At 37.4% G+C, this 23,948-nt stretch overlaps 4 protein-coding genes across 5 annotated transcripts; 2 read left to right on the forward strand and 2 right to left on the reverse strand.

Annotated features, from left to right (window-relative positions):
- Window positions 1-5,495: 5,495 nt before the first annotated feature.
- Window positions 5,496-13,381, reverse strand: LOC18029149 (vacuolar protein sorting-associated protein 54, chloroplastic). 2 transcript variants are annotated; one of them, XR_002896945.1, is made up of 19 exons: window positions 12,300-13,381; window positions 12,136-12,198; window positions 11,961-12,040; window positions 10,934-11,054; window positions 10,671-10,745; window positions 10,319-10,475; window positions 9,910-9,998; window positions 9,479-9,735; window positions 9,201-9,372; window positions 9,033-9,116; window positions 8,336-8,736; window positions 7,909-8,062; window positions 7,598-7,679; window positions 7,202-7,281; window positions 6,882-7,043; window positions 6,740-6,807; window positions 6,112-6,192; window positions 5,786-6,040; window positions 5,496-5,593 (listed from the first exon to the last, which is right to left on the reverse strand). XR_002896945.1 is itself a non-coding variant. In XM_024149910.1 (18 exons), the coding sequence occupies exons 1-18, from the start codon at window positions 13,128-13,130 to the stop codon at window positions 5,896-5,898; spliced, it is 3,102 nt and encodes a 1,033-aa protein (XP_024005678.1). In that variant the 5' UTR covers window positions 13,131-13,381; the 3' UTR covers window positions 5,769-5,895. The 2 variants fall into 2 exon arrangements, 1 of the variants encoding a protein (XP_024005678.1); XM_024149910.1 differs by lacking the exon at window positions 5,496-5,593 and having other exon boundaries at window positions 5,769-6,040.
- A 734-nt stretch (window positions 13,382-14,115) lies between these two features.
- Window positions 14,116-16,275, forward strand: LOC18029151 (disease resistance-like protein DSC1). The gene is made up of 5 exons (XM_024148977.1): window positions 14,116-14,150; window positions 14,252-14,357; window positions 14,422-14,622; window positions 14,720-14,940; window positions 15,870-16,275. The coding sequence occupies exons 1-5, from the start codon at window positions 14,116-14,118 to the stop codon at window positions 16,273-16,275; spliced, it is 969 nt and encodes a 322-aa protein (XP_024004745.1).
- A 965-nt stretch (window positions 16,276-17,240) lies between these two features.
- LOC18029152 lies at window positions 17,241-18,898 on the forward strand. The gene has a single exon (XM_006413913.2). The coding sequence runs from the start codon at window positions 17,286-17,288 to the stop codon at window positions 18,762-18,764; it is 1,479 nt and encodes a 492-aa protein (XP_006413976.1). The 5' UTR covers window positions 17,241-17,285; the 3' UTR covers window positions 18,765-18,898.
- A 267-nt stretch (window positions 18,899-19,165) lies between these two features.
- LOC18029153 (protein NUCLEAR FUSION DEFECTIVE 4) lies at window positions 19,166-22,574 on the reverse strand. Its single transcript, XM_006413914.2, has 3 exons — window positions 22,143-22,574; window positions 19,827-20,764; window positions 19,166-19,748 (listed from the first exon to the last, which is right to left on the reverse strand). The coding sequence occupies exons 1-3, from the start codon at window positions 22,449-22,451 to the stop codon at window positions 19,274-19,276; spliced, it is 1,722 nt and encodes a 573-aa protein (XP_006413977.1). The 5' UTR covers window positions 22,452-22,574; the 3' UTR covers window positions 19,166-19,273.
- Between the last annotated feature and the right edge of the window lie 1,374 nt (window positions 22,575-23,948).

Genomic DNA, 23,948 nt, shown 5'->3' on the forward strand with positions numbered 1-23,948 from the left:
CGAGTGAACCAGGTCAGCTACTCAATCGGGATCTCGATAATGCACTGGGGAATGTTGCCTCATTAAAACTTTACCAGGAAAAACCCAGTGGGACAAAACCATGGTGAAGGAAAAAGAGTACAACACGCATTACTCCCCCTGATTGTAGCATCACTGCAGATCTCTAAGTCTATACATTCCTATCTGTTTGACGAGCTTCCGGTGTGTTGAAGTAGGCAATGATTTGGTGAAGAGGTCAGCTGAATTCTCACTGGATCGGACCTGCTGAACGCTGAGAGTGCCGTCCTTCTGCCAGTCTGAGGTTGAGAAGAACTTCGGTAGAATGTGCTTCGTCCGATCTCCTTTGATATATCCTTCCTTGAGCTGAGCTATGCATGCCGCGTTGTCTTCATACATCACCGTGGGCTGTGTGTCTTCGTCCATACCACAACTCTGCGGATGTGCTGAGTCATGGAGCGCAGCCAGACGCATTCCCTACTAGCCTCATGAATGGCTAGGATTTCAGCATGGTTTGATGAAGTGGCAGTGAGTGTCTGCTTCATTGATCTCCAAGAGATGGCTGTTCCTCCATGCGTAAAAACGTAGCCAGTTTGAGACTTGGCAGTGTGCGGATCTGATAGATATCCTGCATCGGCGAAGCCGACTAACCCATCTTTATTTTTGTTAGTATAGAAGAGTCCTAAGTCTTGATTACCTCGAAGGTATCTTAGGAGATGTTTTATACCGTTCCAGTGCCTCTGAGTTGGGGATGAACTATATCGAGCGAGGAGGTTCACGGCGAAACATATGTCTGGTCTAGTGTGACTAGCCAGGTACATTAACGCTCCTACAGCACTGAGGTATGGCTTTTCAGGACCAAGGATTTCTTCATCATCCTTTTTGGGACCAAGAGGGTCATCACTTAAGCTTCTAACTACCATTGGGCTGGTCAATGGGTGAGCTTGGTCGCTTGAGTACCTTTTCGATATAAGCCGATTGATGCACAAGGATTCCTCCTTTGATGTACTCAAGTTGTAATCCCAAACAGTACTTTGTTTTGCCTAGGTCTTTCATTTCGAATTCTGCTTTTAAGCAGTCGACTGTTTGGGAGATCTCACCAGATGTTCCGAGGATGTTTAGATCATCCACGTATACTGCTATGATTACAAATCCTTTCTTTGAGTACTTCTTGATGAAGATGCATGGACTGATGGGGTCATTTTTGTAGCCTTCTTTGATGAGGTAATCGCTGAGGCGGTTGTACCACATACGCCCACTTTGTTTCAGTCCATACAAGGATTTGTTCAGCCTGATGCAGTATTGATCTCGAGATGCATTTTTGTCTTTTCGTTCAATGCCATCTGGGAGTCTCATATATATTTCGTTGTCCAGGGGCCCATAGAGATATGCGGTTACAACATCCATTAACCGCAGATCAAGATTTTCTCTTATGGCCAGACTTATGAGGAATCGGAATGTTGTTGCATCCACCACTGGAGAATAAGTCTCCTCATAATCGATTCCGGGTCTCTGTGAGAATCCTTGTGCTACAAGCCGTGGGTCTGTCCCGTTGGGACGGCTATTCGTACTGGTGCATTACAAGCTGGGATGTACGATTTGGTTACTTTGGTCGGGTCAGCAAAGGAATCTGGCAATTGATTAGCTAGCTTTTGATAATGAATAATCTTTTGGATCTCTGAATCACATTCTAGAGTCCGAGGATCTTGCCAATTTAATGATGTTTGATTCCATGAAAGATCTTTGACCAGCTTGTTTGTCTCACCACCTAAAGAGGGATATACCGATTCATCGAATTGGCAATCCGTATATCTGGCCTTGAAGAGATCTCCAGTGGTTGGCTCGAGATATCTTATGATGGTGGGAGAGTCAAAACCAACATATATTCCCATCCTTCTTTGAGGTCCCATTTTGGTTCGATGTGGTGGAGCAATGGATACATATACTGAACACCCAAATGTTTTGAGATGGGAGATGTCTGGCTCATGACCCGAGAGTAGTTGGGATGGGGAATATTTGTGTTCACTAGATGGCCGGATGCGTATGAGTTCAGCAGCATGTAATACTGCATGTCCCCATGCTGAGGCCGGGAGCTTTGATCTCATGAGTAATGGTCGGGCTATCCATTGAATGCGTTTAATGAATGATTCAGCCAATCCATTTTGAGTATGGACATGTGCTACAGGATGTTCCACGGTTACCCCCATGGCCATACAGTAGTCATTAAACGCTTGTGAGGTAAATTCACCAGCATTGTCAAGGCGGATAGTCTTTAGTGGGAAGTCAGGGAAATGGGCCCGCAATTTGATGATTTGGGCCAAGAACCTAGCGAAGGCTTGGTTCCGAGAGGACAAGAGACAAACATATGACCAACGGGTCGATGCGTCTATAAGGACCATGAAGTACCGGAATGGTCCGGAAGATGGATGTATAGGTCCACAGATATCGCCCTGGATTCTTTCTAGGAAATGAAGTGTTTGTTTAGAGATTTTAACTGGTGAAGGCCGAGTGATCAATTTGCCTTGAGAACAAGCTGTGCACATGAGGTGTTGAGGATAAGCTCGGTTTTCTTTGAGGGTATGCCCTTGAGAGTTTTGAATTAGTTTACGCATCATATTTGCACCGGAATGACCGAGCCGGTCGTGCCAAATAGTATAATCAGTAAACCGGGCTTTGAGAGTGGTATTAGCTTCAATCATACTGACTTTAGCATGGTAAAGTCCAGTAGAGAGCGCGGGTATGGTTTCGAGGATTTTTTTATGGCCGTCTACGGTTTTAGTGATTAGGAGGGATTCTTTGTTCCCTTGACCTTGGGTTTCTATGTGGAAACCATTCTGTCTTATATCCTTGAAGCTCAGAAGATTTCTCTTCGAACTAGGAGAATATAGAGCATCTGGTATTTCAAGTTGTGTGCCATTTGATAGCAACACATAGGCATGGCCATATCCTTCGATAAAGTTTGAGAGACCCGCGATGGTGCTAATATTTGCGGTTTGATAGGTTAGGTTTATGAAGTAACTTTTGTTTCTTAAGATAGTGTGGCTGGATCCACTATCTACGACTATGGTTTCCATTTGCTGGTGTGCTTTTCCACCTTTGGATTTCTGACAGGCTAATGAAACTGGGAGCTAATAGACCTCAGTTAGCCGCTACAAATTCCAAGGATTGATCACCAAAACTGGAGAAGCTGCTGGTTGAAGAAGGAAAAACTCGGATCTGGTTTTTTTTTTTTTCGGTTGATCGTCGTGTACTGTAAGTGTGCGTGAGGGCGCGTCCGACGTTGGATCGACAAACGGTTTTCACCAGTAGATTCGTCTCGTCGAGGGCTTCGATTTGATATGTAGATCGTCTTCTGGTTCTTCACGGTTTGGAAGATATGCGTCTTTTAAGTTTCGACTTGCTTTTAGGGTTTTGGTGGTGGCCGGATTTATTAGGGTTTTTCGCTCAGAGAGTCTTATCGTGCTGATAACGTGTTGTGAAAACTTAGAAACTTTATTAATCACTGGAATGTATATATAGAGTACATAGGGAATCTAGGTTAAGTACAATGCCCTGATGGGCCTAATAGGCCGGTATAAGAGTACATATATGATATGTGTTATAACAAACTTAACGATTTATTTTGTATTGTGTCTCATATAGACATCTTCACTCTATTCTGGATTCGGCATTGATTAGTATCAAAGACCCGACATTTTTTTTTTTTTTAATAAAAGGTTTTTCACTTTTTCGTCATTACCCACCAGAAATCTATACTATTAAAACAGAATGGTATTTTGTGTCCAAACAGATTTTTGTTTAGTTTTTTGCTATTCTGTTTTTGGATATTTATTTGCCAAACAATTTTTTATTTAATTTTTTTATTTTAGTTATTTCTAAAAAATAAAAAAAAATATTTTACTTTATATTTAAAAATAATTCCGAAAATTCAAATTTGAATTTCAATTAGTTTAGATTTTCTTAAATGTAGATCACATTAATTATAAAATTACAAAAATTAGTTGTTATTATCTTTATAAAATAGTAAATAGGATATTATGTTAATATTTAAATATTTAAATTTAAATAAAATTTCTTATAATAAAAGAAATGATAAACAATATGTATATATATATTTTTTAATAATCAATTAATCTAAAAATTTAAACATTTAAAATTAGTAAATTTGTATATTATATGGTAGTATGAACAGACGGATTAAAATTATGTTTTTAGAATTATATTCTTTTTCGGATTAATAAACGGTCAAGTTAAAATTATATTTTTATAATTATAATCAAATTTAATAGAAAAATTTAATAGAAAAAAAATATTTAAACACAAAAATAAATGTGTTACTTATTAAAAAAATATTATATCTATAAAAATATAAATATATTAAAATTAGATTAAAAATATAAATTTCCGTACGATTTTAAATCTAGTAACTTTTTGTTTGAAAAGAACAACATTCGGCCTACAAAATCATGAGACAAAAAAACAATTACAAGCGTGTCAACTCTCCCAGCCATGGACAGCCTTGACAGTGACCCAAAACATCTCTGTCCTACCATTCGGCCCGAACATTGTTAGTGTTGATCCTAATTTGGGCCTACGATCATTGGGGAAGGTCTTAAGAGTTAATTTGGGCCTAAGATCATTGATCCTAATTTGGGCCTAAGATTAAAGCACTTAAATTTATGTTTATAATTAATTTAACGGAGAGTTAACTGGTTTATCTTATTTCAGTTAACGTTAATTTTTTCTAAGTCCAATTTTCCATAGTCAACGTAAACTTGGAGAATTAATATGCCGACACACCCTAAATTGAAGCATAAATTTGCGAAATTGAAAAAGTTTGAGGAATATTTTATAAAGTCGTCATTTTCTCCTCACATGAGACACTAGTTAGTTTGAATATTTACATGTTCATTTCAATACTTAAAAATTTTGTTAGTGTATGCTTATTTGAAAATCAAATTTCATGTACGTCTTATAGATTAGTGTTTATTTTTTCGTAAATCATATTTCATATACAAATTCTTTAGTAAGTCAAATTTCATATTCATAACTGGTGTATATTGATTCCATTATATCTAGGTTTCATATTTTATAATTTGCTTAACATTTATAAGTTTTTTTTAAACAATGACTTCAAAAACTTTATAGATTCAGTCTTTAATTAGTTAACTTTTCAATTAAACATATTGTATACTTTTGCTAGTTTCCTGATTTTGGAGGGGTTTTCACCTTAAAAAAAAAAAAAAAAACTGATTTCGGAGGGGTAATCTCAAAATAACTCGAAATCCTCGAAAAAGAAAGAAAAAAATCTTGGAACATTAAAATGCTAAACAGTACACTGAAGATTTCCTCCTGAAAAAGAAAATATATACGTTAAAATCTACTGCTTACCTCTTTCAAAAACTTGTGTTCAATCACTCGTACCTCTTACAACTCACCAAAACAAAAAGGAAATAAAAACACCCACCAATCGAGGTAAATGAGGAAATCCAAGAAAGAAGAGAAAATGTTACTTCATAGAGATACTCTTGGCTTCCAAATTTTTGGTACAACCATAGTTTGATATTAATATTCATGTGGGCCCATAGTAATATGCCTGCATTTGAACGTCCAGACCATCAGAGTTGTCTTTTAAGTTTTTATGCAGTAGCTGAACTAAACGTGGTAATAATATGCTACATGGTCCGCTTTCCGCAAATCATATATTTTGTATTAGATCGGTTAGTGCCTTTGGGTTCAGGGGTCCACTTGGAATGGAAGCAGAGAAGCAGAGGGAAGGAATTTGTACCTGTAAGTTAAGTCTACATGACGAGAAATCCATCCTCATACCCAAACTCTGAATTTTTTACTTTATAAAGGAAGTGAGAAGAAACAAATTGCTGTACAATGACGACTTCATCACTCAGCTTCGCTTCCTTCTTCTCTAAAGTTTTGAGCAAAGAATTCATCTAGTTGTCCCCAGTTTGGGATGCCTGATTGATTGGCATTGTCAGATGGTAACGACCGGATGCATTTAAGGATCAGCTCAACGTGGAGTTTCAGCCTGGTTCAAACAAGACGAGGGTTTATTATAGAAGCTAGGTTAGTTTATGATTTTAATACAAATAAAGTTACCTTTTCTTTGCCTCTGGAGAGCTTATCTCCAAGTTAGTAAGCGTTTGAGAGGTTTGTGTGTGGATAATTAAAATCACCTGCCTACAAGAATCATGAATATGTGTATTAAGGAGTAAAAGTTAAAAGAAGTGAGTTTAGAACCCAAAAGATTATTCCCTGCCTGTACATTTATAAGTAATTAATAATAATGTGTTGTGTTATACCATAAACTTAAAGACGAAGATTATTCCCTGCCTGTACATTTATTAGTACTTAATAATAATGTGGTGTGAACCAGCACAAGTAACTAGAGCTATGATTGGCAACGAAGATAAATAACAGAGAATTTCGAACTTTTCAGCATTGTATTATTCAGTTGTTTGGTGACAATAAGAAAAGCACACTCTTCAGATCCAAAATGTTAAACTATTTGACACTTATCGAGGTCTCCGCCAATCTCAGGTGTTTTTACCCTAGCACAGGATAAGCGTCTAATTCGTCAGATAGTTTGTATTTATTAACTTGACTTTAAATCTAAACAACTAATTGGCCACTATCCTATAAGGCTATAATAAGTCGATTCTAATCAAAATTACAATTATGCGCAGCCCTAACCTGTCTTTCCTATGAAAGTTGCATAAATGCTCACCTGAAGATTGCTTGGACATCTGCTTCATGCAATGTCTCGGACAAGACACGATGAAGGTAGCCAACTTCCTGTAATATTAAATTCAAATTAAAAAAATCTACTACTATTATTTTTATGAGATTAGTGAATGAGAATAAATCACCCTCGTGAGTGGCCACGCAAACTCTTTAGTTTGTTTGTTAGTGTCTGGCGGTCTGTTCCAGCCCTCAACAACTTTAGGCAACCCATGAAGATGAGCCAACAGCCTTTCTCTCATTATCTGAACCAGTTTTGTGTATATTTCATCTCGATGAACCCTATAATCCTGAGAATTGGCAGAGAAGCCGAAGTTAATGGGAACAGGCATTAAAACGGCCATCCAAACTTGTCTGAACTTTTTTATCAGATGTGCAAGGACCTCCAAAACGTTACAACCTGTAAAAATAAATAGACAAACGCCAGAACGCAAAGGGAGAAACACACCTGAGCAACTTTATCAATTTCTACTGACAACAGTGGCTTTCTCGTCTCAGGTACTTTTGAAAACAGAATTCTTCTGGATTCTAGGACCACAGAAAGAAAAGAAAAAACTGTTAATGCAGGAACCTAGCGATCATTCAAAAAAAAAAAAATCATTAGTAAGGTGAAAAGTGGAGAGACTAAGCTGTTCATTTTAGCCTAGATAATTCGGACATGTAAAAACACCCAACAACCATCATAAGCAACCTCATATTGTGGACAAAAGGTTGAGTAACGAAATGCTTGGATAATACAACGTAAAACATTTTTTGCAGAGAATCAAATGATATCAATACATTAATCCCACCTAGCACATTATGACTGCAACAGTTAGAAAAACAAGGGTAAAATATCACCTACCAGGAATAATAGTGTAAGTGAAATCGATTACTTGACTTGCCAGCGCCAAGTGTTTCGCCTTTATGGACTTCAAACCAGACACCTATAGCACAAATATGGCCACTCAAAAGGTCAATAGAAATGAAAATTACTTCTGCTTTGCGTAAATAGATATCGAAATTATTTTCTGTCAAAAAGGTTCAATTGCAAAAGACAAGTACGTGAGGTGATACATCTAATTAAGATATGCATCACAGGTTATTGGTTAGAGAACTCAGTACAGCTAATCATCAATGAAACTGCTATTTTCTCCATTTAAAGTATATTAATACCTGCATCGCACCAGCACCCAGAACAAGTTGGCATGTCCTAGTGTTGAAAAATCTCAACACTTCAACAACACGAAGAACAATTTCCGAGGACAAAGCTGGCAAAGAATTGTTCATATCAATGTATTCTGACAACATCTTGAGCAATATTAACCCACTGCAACATAAAAGGAATTGCATCAGCATAACTAAAATTTCAAGCCTGGACAGCAGCTAATCATTAAGCAATCTAAACCTAGCATACGCTAGAAATAGTGAGTAGACAGCCCATCTCAGATGTGCAAGACAATAAAAGTCTTATCTGGTGGATGGAAAGTGCAGAAAAAAAAAAATAACAGCCCAATAAATTTACTAGAGGAAAAGACATAACAACATTAAAATGCTTTTCCAAAAAAAAAACAACATTAAAATGCATAACAAGAAAACTAACCAGTTTACCATGTGGTAACCAACTCCTTGATAGAAAAGGTTAGATTTTCCGTGAGCCTTCTGATTACTTTGATTATTCGCAACTGAAGATACACCAGCCTTGCTTCTTTCAACTGACTCGGGCGAAACTGTGGATTTCACTTGTGCATCATTAACAGCAGGACCTTCACTAGTACCAGATTTTTCATTTCGTAATTCAGTATTTTGATCTTCAGTTCCTGAAGTGAGAGACCCATTGAGAAGGAGCGGATTTCTGTGGTATGTTTTAATATCACCATCCTCAACTTTCCCAGATATCAACTCCTGGGATGCAAAAAGAGAACTGATTATGGATTGGAATTCTTCGGGAACATCCATCTCATCCCATGTTTCTTGATCAAGCACAGCTTTCAGCTTTGTCATCTACAGTAAAGCAAAATACAAATTAGATTAACGACCAGAACTCTTGATGATGAAAGAAGTTAGATCGTATATGCATCTATGGGATGAAGTCAATATAGTTCAACACTACTTGGTTGTCAAATGTAAGTTTAACCTTTCTACTAGACAAAGTATAGAGATGGCTTTGGACATATTGTTCTTGGTATAACTTTTTCTGCCAACTTTTCACCACTTTTTTTTTGTAAGCCATGAAACTGAATAAAAGTGTAGATGTCCTTTTCTGTAAATCCTATAAATGTATGTATACAGAGACTAACCCGAGCTTCATGCTGGGAATCCACAAAGGCTTTGGCTTGTGATTGCAGCGTCCCACGAATACTAGATCCCAACCGTCCACCAATCTGTCAATTTCCATATAAATGTCACGCAAGAATAAGCAATGCAATTTCCTATCTCTTTTACGAAGAAAAGCTTTGAACAAATACCTTCTCCGTAACTGTTATAAATTCTTGGGTGAGATCATATATGCTCATGAACTCCTGCAATTTCAATTTTGGATGAAGAAGAGCACGGACTCCTAGTAGCTTTGCCCACCTACCATGAGTAACCTCACAGGCCGCGAAGACAGCTTCTGTGTTTTCTCTCAAGACATCGGCCCTATATAAATAAGAAAAAAGGCTAATTTAGTTCCAAGCATAGAACAAAAGCTTGTGTTAGAAGCAACTTCGACAATTTGGAAGAGTGCATAAATAAACTAGAAAACCTGAAGTTTCTTGATATGTTCATCAAGCTTGATGGGTCGCTTGATTTTCCCTGCAATGGAAGGGCCTTTGAGGTAGCCTTACCCAATGGAGAAGACACTAAAGACCCGCCTTGCACACCTGTTTCCTGGGCTGATTCGGCCGCTACAGCACCAACAGCAATTGCAGCTGCAACGGAATCTGCTGCATAATGTCCATCGACATTGCAGAGGATCCATTCAATTGCCTTTTTCACTTCCGAAGCCCGGACTAGATGTGCCTGCATTCACTAAATGAAATGAAATCATATTACATCTTAATCAATTATCTAACTGCATCAGAGGGTGAAAGGTTCCAAACTTCTATAAGGTAGATGTATCAAAACCAAAATAGGTATAACTTCCTATAATGCTTGTTTAAATAATTGAAGGTTCCTAATTGATGCATATATTACCTGAACAATCCTAAATATAGCAGTTAAGAGATTAACAAATGCCTCAGATGACAGAGTCCTCAACTTGCTCGCGAGGGATAAGCCGCCACCTGTATACGCATTACGAATAAGCATGGACTTTGGAGAGAGAAAAAAAAACTACTACCACCGATGTAGAAAACAATATCCTAAGAGAAAAATAAAATTTCAATCATTAAATTAAGTTTTCAGCCAACATACTTCATCAGTTGACCAATTAACATGTAAATTACGTCCCACTGGGGTCTCAGATCAAATTAGTAAACAAGGAGAAAACAATCAAATGTGAATATACAGAAATTTCACACTTATCAAGTACTAAACTTATGTACAACTATGTTTCCATGCACAAACTAAGTCACATGACAATCTTAATACATAGTAATCTCACCATCAACATCTACTGAGCGCTCCCCATGTGAAAAATCAGATTCGAGCGATCTTGCAACAAGAATTGGAAGCAGCTCAGCAACTGCGTTCTTGATTGCATTTTTCATTTCGGTTGTGAGTGCATCACGATACATCCTCAAAATTGAAGGGAACTTTGCCTACAGAAAACAGTCCAAACAAAAACAAAACAAAAAAAATGAAAAACTGGATTCAGGCTAAAGTTAAACACTTAATGAGCACTATAAACCAACAATAATGTCCAGAGAGAGCATAAACGAAGAAATTATAACAATAAAGCACTGACAACTTCAGTGGTAGCATATGTTGAAAAATAGTCAGGACCGGCCACTCACCGTTCTTAGCAATCCAATTACTAGAGGAAGAAGACGATCACATAAGGTGGAGGTATCCTCTTCTTCTAGCTCCACCTGCAAAGGTTGTAAGCTTGATATTCAGAGTCATGCTGGATATTGTTCCAGTTTTTTTTCTGATTAATCTACCACTTCTCACAGTTTAGGATCTTCTATTCAGTTTTTACATTCACAATTAAGCTCCACATAGTACAAAAAGCTCCGAATTCATTAAATATTATGCATTTGTATCGGATGAGACTTACTTCATCACCGGTCTCCCCGTTAGATGAAAGGGATCCCCGTTTTTTTGCTGCAGATAAAATCAGTACATCTATTTCCCCAGTATTGTGTATTGATATACGCATAAATTCTGCTGTGAGTATACTACAAAGAAAAAATCAACAAGCCATCAGACACTAGACCAAATAAAAAAATGAAAGAGAGTAAAAAGAGAAATAGGACATGTAATATAGAAGGTAAACTAATATTATGAACCACCACGAAACAGCACTACCAAAGAAAATCAATATACCAAACATTTAATTGACACAAATGCCTATTGGTTGTACAATGTACTACAACTTCGAAGGTATATATAACTGAATCTAAGTAATGAAGACCAAAGTACATTCAATCCCAAACCAGGATTCATCATAATAGCAGAAATTTAGCCAGCAAGGCATTACCGCATGAAATACACGAGTTGAGGGGAAGGTCAAGAGTTCAGAAGTTATGATTGATTAGTCATAGGATGCTACAAGCTATCAGACAGAAAAAATCTCAACCACGATTAACATCTCAAATTCTCAATAGATGGCAGATGGACCAAGCACCGGAAACATGAAAGGATTGATTTTACAGTAAGAAACAGTAATCTTTACAGATTATACAGACTATTTGCTATGAACAAACCAGAGCTCCAAAAGAATTTAGAAGAGAAGACAAAAAAAAGAGTTGCAAAACCCTGTAAACATTTTTCAAAATATCGACTGTCTTCACCCAAGAGGTTCAACAGCAAAACTCAAAATGCAATTACTAGATCACTTTATCACCTATTCTCTACATAATGGAATTCAAATTTAGTTAGTTGTTTCGTAAGGTACTTGGCACAATTAACATGAAATCCGTCTGGGTCTCATTGTGTTCCCATTTCATCCACGAACATAAGAAACACTTTATTGCCGTTAAAACAAAAGCTTGAAAAAATTAAGGCTTCTCTTAACATAGCATTACAGGCAGACTAAATACAGCCTATCTTAGTCAGTTACCATAACCTGAAAAGAGACGCACCTGTTTATGGAATCTATGGAAGTAGTGACATGATCTCGAAGATGTCGGAAGCAATGTAGACCAGTTAGCTCATCCCCAGCCTAATAAAAATGGAAAAGCATTTCAGCTTCTTAAGAAATAGAACCCTAACCATCTAAAAGTATCCAACAGTAACAGTGATCACAGATGAACTTACCAACAAGTTCTGAAGATCGTCAGTTATATCCAAAGCTCCAGCACAATCTGCGGACGCAACAAGCTGAACAATAATGAATCAAACTTCCATCAAGAAAAAGGCGAAATAAACAAAAGTAGCTAACTTGACACCACTCTAAGCAAACCAGTAAGAAAAATTATTACCAATTTGAGTGCAGAGAGAGCTTGGTTAACATACAAAATAAGTCTCAATTTACGTTGCAGCTCCAACATATTAATCCTAGTAGAGCTCAGCTCTTGAATCTGTCGAGCTGAATCTACCAAATTCCTATCCAGGAGCCGAATAGTTTCTTTCAACTCGCGGATCCTACTACAACCCTCAACAATCTTCACATTCAAATCCTGTAACTGCCCCTGAGCCTCGAAGAACGAATCGGACCTCACGGAGATCTCCTTAACAAGATGCAGCTCCACCACATCAAGATACTGAGACAGCTTCTCTTGAAGCGCTAGATTCTCCGTCAGGCTCGAGAAAGGGCAAGCAGAACGAAATGTAGCTCCGTCCTCGAGGGCAAAGTCCTCCTTGAAGTAGAGTGAAGGAACCTCACGCAGGCACGCAGCTAAACCCGATACGTGGCTCTCCTGATCAAACCCAGAGCTCTCTTCCCTAGTGTGGTTCCTGATATCCTCAAACCTACCATGAGACTCAGAGATCGACGAGACGTAGCCATGGAAGTCGGATCTGGTCAGCTCCGAACCCGGTAGCTTCGTTGAAGCAACAGGTGCGAACTCAGACGGAGCAACAAACGTCGAAGACGACCACCAACCAACCCAAGACGCATCGGAACCATAGACACCAGACTTCCCTCCATGTGGATTGTTAAGGATCGAAGAGAGACTCTGGCTACTTGCATCCGAGATCGATTTGGTTAACGATGAAGGAGAAGAAGACGAAGACGAAGAACGGCCAAGATCTAAGCTCGATCGGTTAGTGTTGCCACTGGACCTTCCCATAAAGGAAGGCTGCGAATCCATAAGGACCTCACGAAATCAAAATCATGAACTACCAAAACTGATTTTTCCTTCAGAAATTTACAACAAGTTGATCTGGGGAAAATACTGGATTTCGAAATCGGAGAGATCTTTGGGATTTTTAAGAGAATGGATCGAATCGAAATTGTTTATTTGTGAACCAAAAAAAATGGGAGAGAGTTGGATCTGGAGAGAAGCAAGAACACAGGGGAGGACTGAGGAAGCCCTCTGGGTCGAGACTTTGGGAGATGGTTCGAGAGGTGGTGGTGACCAGTGCGGTGTTTCACTGCAAAGATTCAATCGACGATGGATTAGGTATCCACGTCACTTATGCTTGATGCTGTGACTAAAATGTAAAATTTCTGATTTTGGCTTTTCTATGCTACTAAAAAGAAAAAAATCACAATTGTTGAATATGATCCGATTATTTGCATTTTGCATATAAATCTATTTTTTTCATTTCAATGAAACAAATATAGTTGTCATAGTACATTTGTAAAAGTTTCCATTTGAAATATAAAGAAAAGTGTTTTTTTTTTTAATATAAGTTAACATATTTAAAAAAAAAAAGTTTCCATTTGTTTCATTACAATATATCGCGCATGGAATTATTCAGGTGAAGATTCTTTAGTATATACAGTACTAGTTTTCATATGATTCTTCATACCAATCTCCGACATCAAAACAGAGATATCATTACATCTTTAGTTGTGAGTTGTAAGTCTTGTGAAACTCTACTATTTCTCCTTGTTCTGTATCAATGGGTCTCGTCTCTAGCAGATAATTATATCTCAATATGGTTTGCTTCCACCTTACTCTAATATTCCCATTGAGAAAACTAAATTCTGGTAGTTTTTTTTTTTTTTGCCCTGATAGCCTCTCCACCGAGTCTGCCCATCACCAGTTAAAACCGTTTAGACTACTTGAGTACATGAAAACCGTACAACAACATTTCATCAGTTTTTATCAGTTACAAACTCCCAGAACAATGTGTATGAGTAATCTCAAGCTTGTTTTCATTTGGTGGGTCTAAAGTCCAAGATCTCACATGTTTGGAATTGCTGCCTTTCTCTGGCTGCTCTCGGTTATTAGAGATGTATCTCACTGATTGTAATCTGTACAAGTTGTCGGACAACTTTAGCTGCTTATATCCTCGCTGCGGTCTTTGTGTTTGAGCTGAAACAACATCAAGAATCTACCTGGAAGCATCAAGAAACTTCATCTTCTCAAGTCTCTTTACTTGAAGCATTGTCAAAAGCTCATTTCTCTTTCAATTCTTCCATCAAATCTGCAGTACTTGGATGCTCATGGTTGTATCTCACTCGAAACAGTAGCAAAACCCATGATGCTTATTGTGGTAGCTGAAAGGACCCACTCTACTTTCGTCTTTACTGATTGTTTCAAGCTTAACGGAGATGCACAAGAAAATATTGTGGCTCATGCTCAACTCAAGAGTCAAATACTGGGGAATGGATCTCTTCAACGTAATCATAAGGTCCCATCTCTTTTTACTCTGGTTATTATTCCAGAGACAGTTCCATTTACCTATCATGCTTAAAGCCTTAAACTGTTCTTTGGTTTCATCATTTCAGGGACTAGTAATGGAACCTTTAGCTGGTGTAAGTTTTCCAGGAAACGATTTGCCATTATGGTTCCGTCATCAGATAATAGGATCTTCCATGGAAACCGACCTGCTTCCACACTGGTGCGACGATAAATTCATCGGGTTTTCTCTCTGTGCGGTTGTCTCGTTCAATGACTATGAAGATAAAACTGTTGGTTTTCCTCCTAGTGGGGAAACCAATTGGATTTGGTTAAGAGAGAACCATGAGATTATTAGTGGGTTTAGGGTTATGTGGAAGTTCAATAGCTTCTCTTAACCTGTATATAAGTGGCAACTAAATGTCATTGAGACAAGAGAGAGTGATTTTTGGAGACCAGAGAGGAAGATAAACAGTTTTTGTCAGATTCTGTTCAGGGCAACGTTTGGAGGCTTTGCAGTGCTCCAGTCTGGCTGAAATTTTGAGGGACGCTTCGTGACTCAGTGTTCTAAGAATCACCGGAGGGATTTGCGTTCCAACCGTTGGTTTGGGAGTTCTCTGAGTTTTAGCGTGGTTGTTCGCATCAGTGGCGAATTCAGATTTCAGCAGGTGTTGTCTTAAGTGTTTGGGAAATCCGACCGTGAATTCTTCTCTGTTTGAGTTGAAATTTTGCAGAGGTGTTTTGACTCGTTCATCTAGGGTTTGTATGTTGGAGATCTGATTTGGTGGCTGGAATCCTAATAAACGTAGAGTCATTTGGATCTACTTATTTCTAAGCTTTGTATTGCTTTTTTGTGGTGGTGTTTTTGTATTGGAGATTGCTCTTTGGAGTCTTAGTTTTTAGTGGACGTGGTTGTAACTTATATTCATTAGTGATAGTGGATTTTTGAGTGGATTATGGTCCCGTGGTTTTTACTCCTCACATCGAGGAGATTTTCCACGTAAAAATTTGCTATGTCATTTTACTTTCTGCCATTCCTTCTATACTTGTCTCATAGGTTCACACAAGTGTGGAAAGAACTATATTCCGCTGCGCCATTGTTCCTCCCAACAAAAACAAGCCGGTTCTCGGTAATATGCAAGTGCAAGTTCAGAAATGAAGACGGTGATAGCATCAGCTTTACTTGTAATCTTGGGGGATGGAAAGAGCAATGTGGATCATCTAGCCAAGAAGATTTAGCTCTGATCATGTGTTCATCAGCTATAACAACTGTTTCCATGCCAAGAAAAGCCATGATCTCAATAGATGTTGCAACACCACCGCCTCATTCAAATTCTTTGTTACTGATGATGGTGTAGCCAAAAGAAAGCTAGATTGCTGTGAGGTGGTGAAATGTGGTATGAGCTTGTTACATGCACCGGATGAGAATGATTATAGGTTGCAGGAATTACAGGAGAGTAACCTCGAGAAAGCGGTATCTGGGAAAGAAACAGATCTAAGTGAAACCGCTATTGAGGAAACTGTTGTGTCCAAGAGAGGCCGGTTCTGTCTACAAGAAGAAGAGCTACTGAACGGTAAAAGAATAAAGGAAGAAATCTCTTTTCCTGATTATGATTGTTCTGTTCGTCGTTACATGGAGCCAGCAAAGTCTAATCTCTTGAAATAACTAATTGTAAGAAAGCTGATTTCAGACAAAGGTTGGATTCACACAGAGATCAATCATGTTTCAGATCTATCTTAAGTTCTCAACTCCTTTTAACTGAATTGCAGAGACAGATTGTTTAGAATTTCTGCAATTTCAAGTGGCTAAACTTAAGCATTTTTTCAATAAAATAGAGAACTGAATCTCGGAAGAAAGTATTCCTCTGCATCAGTACAACAATCTCAAAATGTGAAAGCTAAAGTTTGACTTGTAATAAGATTCAATGAGCCCTCAAGTAAAGTTCCAATGCAAACTTATTACGATATTAATTATCTCTGCATATTATTAAAAAGATTCTCTCAAACTTGAAGTAAAGTTCCAACACAAATGCATTACCAGTTCATTTGCCACCTCGCATATGTTAACTTTATTCATAAGTATAATATTATATAAGAGATGTATAGTCTAAAAAGTTGAGAAAGTCAAATGCTTGAGTTGCAAAATACCAAAAAAAAATCCGCACTAGAAGAATGAATATACTATCACAATCAAAAAGTCAAAAAGTGTATGCCAAACACACTGAAAAAAATATTTGCTTCGAATCTTACCAATGTTATAGACCATTGACCTAAATTATAAATGTATAACTCCCCAATATACACAAATACTATTATTTTATATAAAAAAATTATGAGAATTAGGAGGGTTCACATTATGTGTTATAAAGTTACGCAACAAGTCACATGAATATTACCCAAGTATACAACCGAAGTAACCCCACAAGATTAATGGAGGCCTCACGTTTCTTTCTTGGTCAGTTTTAGACGTTACCAAGCCACTAAAAAAAAATTTAAAAATTCGAAAAAACAACTTTATTGGACCATCTCCACTTTATCATTTTACTTATATTGCAAGTTTATATTTAATTTCCGAAGATGAAAAATGGCAATTTGCTTTTTATGTATCATTTAACTGAACAAACACAACATCCCATCGTGAAGAAGAAGAGGAAGAAAAAAATCAAAAATCCGAAAATGGCTACACAAACAAAACTCAAGAAACCTAATTCTCATTTTAGCCTTTGCACTTTCCTCTTCTTCACCGTCCTCTTTACCATCCCGGCACTTTTCCTCCTCCGCACCTCCTCTTGCTCCTCCTCCACCGCGTCAGTCTCCTCCTCCTCCGATACAAACGAACCACCGTGGTCTGGCGACCTCCGAACGGCCCAATTTGCCTGGAACCGCCTTGCTTTCTCATTAACCAACCCTCCTCCCAAAACCCTAAAACTCGCGGTTTTCTCCCGGAAATGGCCCACCGGGCCCAATCCCGGCGGCATGGAACGCCACGCCTTCACTCTCTACACTGCTTTAGCCCGCCGTGGACACCGCGTCCACGTTTTCACCTCTCCTTTAGACCCTTCCCATGAAACCAACAAAACCACCCCTGTTTCCGACCAAACCCTAAACCCTAAAATCCATTCCCACGGCGATGCAGAGCCCGGAAAATGGCGGTACAACAAAGCTTGGGAGCTTTACCAAGAAGAAAACCAGAAAGAACCTTTTGACGCGGTTCACTCCGAAAGCGTGGCTTTACCTCATTGGATCGCTCGAGAGGTTCCAAACCTAGCTGTCTCGTGGCACGGTATTGCATTAGAGAGCTTACAATCAAGCATTTACCAAGACCTGATCCGTAAACCAGACGAACCAAGATCACAAGGCTTCAACGCAAGCCTATACAGTGCCGTGCTTCCCAAGATACTCGATGAAATCAGATTCTTCCACAACTACGCTCACCACATAGCAATCAGCGATAGCTGCGGAGAAATGCTGAGAGACGTTTACCAAATCCCGGAGAAAAGAGTTCATGTGATCCTCAACGGAGTCGACGAAAATGGATTCAAATCAGACAAGAAGATACGTTCTCTGTTTAGGTCAAAACTAGGGTTAGCGGAAAACTCATCAGCTATTGTTTTAGGAGTCGCGGGGAGATTAGTCAAAGACAAGGGACATCCAATTCTTTACGAAGCTTTCGCGAAGCTAATCGAAACGCATTCGAATGTTTACCTCGTGGTAGCTGGATCAGGGCCATGGGAGCAACGTTACAAGGACTTAGGTGAAAAAGTTACTATTTTGGGATCTTTAAACCCATCTGAGCTCAAGGGTTTCTACAACGGGATCGATTTGTTTGTGAACCCGACGCTTAGACCACAAGGTCTTGATTTGACGTTAATGGAAGCTATGTTGAGTGGTAAACCGGTGATGGCGTCGAGGTACGCGAGCATAAAGAGGAGTATTGTGGTGAATGATGAGTTTGGGTTTATGTTTGCGCCGAACGTGGAGGCTTTGACGGCGGTTATGGAGGTTGCGGTGGTGGAAGGAGCGGAGAGGTTGGCGGAGAGAGGGAGGAAGTGTAAAGAGTATGCGGCGGAGATGTTTACGGCGAGTAAGATGGCTTTGGCTTATGAGAGGCTTTTTCTTTGTATTAAGGATCAGAGGTTTTGTATCTATCCCTAAATAAGTACAGTTAGTTAATTACTCAATTATTATCAACATTTTCATTGTTTTTTCTTAAATGGGAATTAAAGTGAGTCTTTATTAATGTAATCATTTACACAATCTTACACAACAAATATCCACTCTTTTAGATTTCTCACATAAATATTTGTTCTCTTTCAATTTTTGTTTTATTATAGGAAAAAGTGGAAAAAATAGTTGATTGGTAATCATCAGAAAAAAAAAAACTATAACTAGAATTGCTGTTTTTTTTTCCAGAACCACCACACATTTTCTACTAATTTATCCGCTAGTTAATTTTTAGTTAATCCTCCTATTGTTTTTCAGTCATTCCACTACTAGTTTAGACTGTTTAGTAGTAGTAACTAAAATCCAAAAGCAATAAAGAACAAAGGATAGTAATTATCAGCCAGTAGTAAAACTCCATTATACGTCTGTTATTAATTATTTAGATCCTACATATACTGATTGATTTACACAAGCCGTTGGTGGGGTGGAGGCAAATTCCTCTACGAATCAACAATGATTGAACTAATCCGAGCTTGTTCAAACCGTTGATAAGCTCTTTTAGTTCTAATAAACAACACAAGACTCGAAGCTAGCCCAAGAACCGACAAGCAACCCCACCACACAAACGTCAAGTAATAGCAATCTCGTCCCATACACACGACCGAGTCCGTCACCGTTTTGATCCCGTTGAAACCATGCGAGTCATAGACCAATGCAGCCAAGAATCCATAGATCAATGATCCTATTGGTATGTTTGTGATCAAGATATTATGGTTTACTCCAACACTGTTCGGACCAAAAAGCTCTGATGTGATTGAAACCGCTGCTGCGAATATAAACCCGGAACTTAAACCGATCAGTGCGGTTCCCGCTTGTAATGCTGACGCGTTTCCTGATGATGCGAGCAAGAAAAGCGCGATCGGCGTTGGTAATAACGCGATTGCTAACCATCCTGTTCTTGCAAAATAAACCTTCCTGCGTACATATTAAAACATTCACAATCCAGCAATCAAACGTGAGGATTTTAACTTAATCAAAGATTAATGCACTTACGCTCTGATATAATCAGGTGTTGCGGAAAGCAATCGACCAAAGAATGAGAAAGCGGAATAAAGTGTGACAAGAGTTGTGGTGTTTGAGCTTTGTCCTAAAGACTGAGCAATCTGTCCAAGGTTGTTGCTATAAACGAGTCCAATGGTTCCACCGCAAAAATACGCGACATAGTATAACCAGAAATCTGCTCTGCGTAAGAGCAGCCACAAAGGGTGTTCAGTTCCCAATAGCTCAAGCTGATCTCTTGTAATAAGCTTCTTGAAACAAGACTCATCAATAACATCATCTTCCTCTGCAGCTATGGTCTTAACCAGCGGGTTTTGCACGGCATCATCGTTCAGCAACTGGTAGCTTTCTCGGTTTGCTTCATGTGCAACCATCCCTTTATGCAACTCAAGCTCATCAGGATCAACAAGAATGAAACCAGAGCCTTCTAGACGGAAACTAGTGTGGATTGTTCGATTATACCAATTTCGGGCAATGACTAAACCGGGTATACATAAAGGGAAGATCAATAGAATGATTGCTCCACCAAAGAGGAGACGAGCAGTGGTTAAATCAGAGGAGTTTGAACCAAAGAGAAGGAGATAAACGCCATTTAAAGCAGCGAGAATGTTGAGCAATAGAAACATGAGAGAGTCACGTCGAACTCCATCTGGTGGAAGAGGCTCAAAAGGAGGTTGGCGAAGAATCGGGATGATTGCAGTGAAGGAGACAACGAGAGGTATAAGAGCGTTTAAGAGAAGGTAGAGCTCTGATGAGGCTGGATTGATTGCATTGTAAGCGAGAGTGTATAAAGCGGCGCTTACACCATTGAAGCTCACTGTGAGAGAAAGAGCAAGTGATCTGTTTGCAGGGAAGTTACTGATGCAGAGCACAAAGCAGACTGTGTTGAACCAACAGATACTTAGACCAGCAAGTAAGCAACAAATAAACACCTGCACAGAAGCTAGCAAAACTTAAATCAAAGTTTTTTTTTCAGTGACCGCAAATTAAAAAAAAATGCAGATTTTTTTTTTTTTTTTTTGCGTTTTGATCAGAATCTTCACTCCAAAAGCTTTTCCTTGGTCTCCATTAAAAATTGATCATAAAATTGTCTTGATTAAGTGAAAGATAAGATTAAACTTATATAGAAAACGACCAAAAAAAAGTTATATATAAAAAAAAAATAACACATTCAATATTTATACATCTACGTCATCGACTCTTCTCAATCACAAAAATTCTCCTCATCAGAAAAAGACCGGTTGTCACTGTTATATGATTTACAACAATCATAGCTTATTTATATGATTTACAACAAGAATTGTACGAAGGGATCCATGAATAAATTGAATATTTAATTTTCTTTTTTTTGACGTCATATTTTATATTAAAACTGCGGATCTTCGAAACAGCCAAGACAAAAGGACATGTAAGGACCAACCAATTTTATAAAAGTTCTAAAATTAATGCATCTACCAAGAAAAAAGAATGAATAAATCGATAAAGCAAAGAAAAAAAAATTACGAACTACAAACCAATCAGTCGTCACCCCATCTGTGATTCAAAATCTTGTTTTCGTCTCATTTGGGAATTGTGACAACTTTATATAACAATTAGTAACATAAAAATATCATTTTAAGGAAACAGAAAACTCTGTAAACTTTCCAAAAACTAGATCTTTGAGAAATTTTACAAAATAAATTTATATACTTCAAAAATCTTATATCAAAAATGTTAATATCATTAATTATTCGACTAAAACACACTTTTCTATTTAACTTTTTTTTTTATCAACTGGACAACTACTTGTCTATTTAACTATGTAATCGATTATATATGAAAAAAAAATATATATGAAAAGAGTTGAGTCAAATCCTGATACTTGGTCTTATACAAATAATTAAATTGCAAGAAAATTTCAACATAGATGGCTGTTCTTAACAAATACAAATAAAATTGATCAAATCCTGATATCTCTATTAAAAAACAAAAAATCATTTTTCACTTATCAGCATTAACAAGACTAATTTTTTTTTTTGTCAAACTAACAAGAATAATTTTGAAGTTAAAACTTTTCTATATCAAAATTACTTTTTAAGTAAACCAATGAGTTCTTGGACTAAAACTTCATTAGTTCGTTTCCTCAACAATGAAGATAACTTGTAGATTGTTCTGCATTTTTATTTTGTGTTTTCACGACTATTCTGCCAAATCATTAACCAATGATTCTCAATAAATAAGGGAGAAAACAAAATAATAAACAAATGCGACAGAAACAGTTTCAAAAGAATTTGTTTTTTTTTTTTAAGTAGAAAGATGAGTAAGGTTTACCATAATATAAGGCAAAGAGATGAAATTAGAGATGACGAGCCACTGGACTCCGTAACCGACGAAACCCATAAACGCCGCCGCGAAAAGCACCGTCCAAAGCGGGAAATACATGAGCGCGAGCCCCGAAGACCACCCGAAGACTTTTCCGAGATCGGAAGCGACGGCGAGGTAGTTAAGCTGCACCTGTGAAATCCCTAAAACCGATTTCAAATCTGAAGAGTAAGCCGAGAAATCGAAATTCGTCCCAGTGAACGCTTGAATCCAAATCGTCGCCACCAGAATCATCCATTTTCGCGATTGTCCCGCCATAATCTTCACGCCGGCTTCGGCTACTGAAGATCGAATCACCGGGATTTTGATTTTTTTTTTTTTTTGGTGTCCCTTTTTTGCGCTTTATTGTATGGTAGAGAGAATTCGAGGCGTTTGTGTGAGTGAGCTTTCTCTGTTGGTGTGTGTGTTTACATTACATGTAGAAAACAATTCTTCAATTGACAAAACGAAAATAAAAAACAATTCGCCTATTTTACGTGGCAACTTTTAAAAAAGCTCATAATTCACCTACTCTTCTCTTATATAAAAAAAGAGATATATCATTGATTTTTAAAAAAAAAACTTTGATGATTGATTTTAAAAGTTTTAAAGACAACGGTGTCTTTTGGAGATAGTTATTATGGTGTACCAAAATTTAGAGATAGCATTAAGATATACTCCTAGTTATGGTGTACCAAAATTTAGTATTTTAATAACAAATTATTTTACATTTAAATATATCAATACAACTTAAGTTGACAAAAGATATTAAAAAAATTGAAAAAAAAAATCAGGTGACATATGTTAAACTATACAAATATAAAATAAAGATAAAGGTATCCAAAATAATCACTATTTGTCAGCAAATATACATACTTCAGTTTTACTCCTACATAAATTGATGATATAATGTGCTCCAAGTGTTAATAATGCCTTTTAGTTTTTACCTGAACTGCAAGTGTATAATTATAACAAAAAAACGTGTTATTTGTTATGGTCCTTATGGACAATTGGTGATATGCAGCATGTGAGGTTGCAGTGTACTTTTTTTTTTTTGGTAAAATTCAGTGTACTTATTGTTTGTTTGATGGATGCTTTGTGTCTTGTCTACTAAGCTTTTCACCGAGAATGTTCAACACTTACCATATGCAATCGTTAATTATCATATGGTAAGTGTTTGAACATTCTAAATTTAAATCATAAGTTTTTTTTTGTTAAAGGTATAAATCATAAGCGTAAGAGTAGTACATCAAGTGATAGCTTATCACAACAACAACAAAACAACACGTAATTAGAATTGTAGAATAGTGTATTCATATGTACGAATGTTGCTATTTTCGTGATTAAAAAGTGATCCCTCAATCATTTTGTTTTCACGTGAATCATAAGCTAAAGCTTTATTCCAAACGGTGATGATATTATTTATTCAAAAGAAATTGGAGTATATGGCCTACATAGATGTCAAATTTGCCATATAACAAAAATGGTTTATTGTAGCTAATGGCGTCTCCCTAAGGTTTTGCAAACAGCTATTTTCGTAGTTGTGTCCATCCGCGACTCCTTAGAATCAGTATTACCAATAGCGATGAATTCACGGAGAAAGAATCTCTATTCAAATATAACGCGAAAATAATATTAAAAAAAAACTAATTGCAAACAATTCTTTATCAAAAGAATATAAAAAACAATATAAAAACGTTTTTTTTTTTACAAATTTTCTTCCCTGCAAACTTTGGTGATTTTGAGTTGTATTGTCATGTCTCGCAGGTTTCATTT

Source organism: Eutrema salsugineum, unplaced genomic scaffold, assembly GCF_000478725.1.
Source record: "Eutrema salsugineum unplaced genomic scaffold, Eutsalg1_0 scaffold_1, whole genome shotgun sequence".
Classification (NCBI taxonomy): domain Eukaryota; kingdom Viridiplantae; phylum Streptophyta; class Magnoliopsida; order Brassicales; family Brassicaceae; genus Eutrema; species Eutrema salsugineum.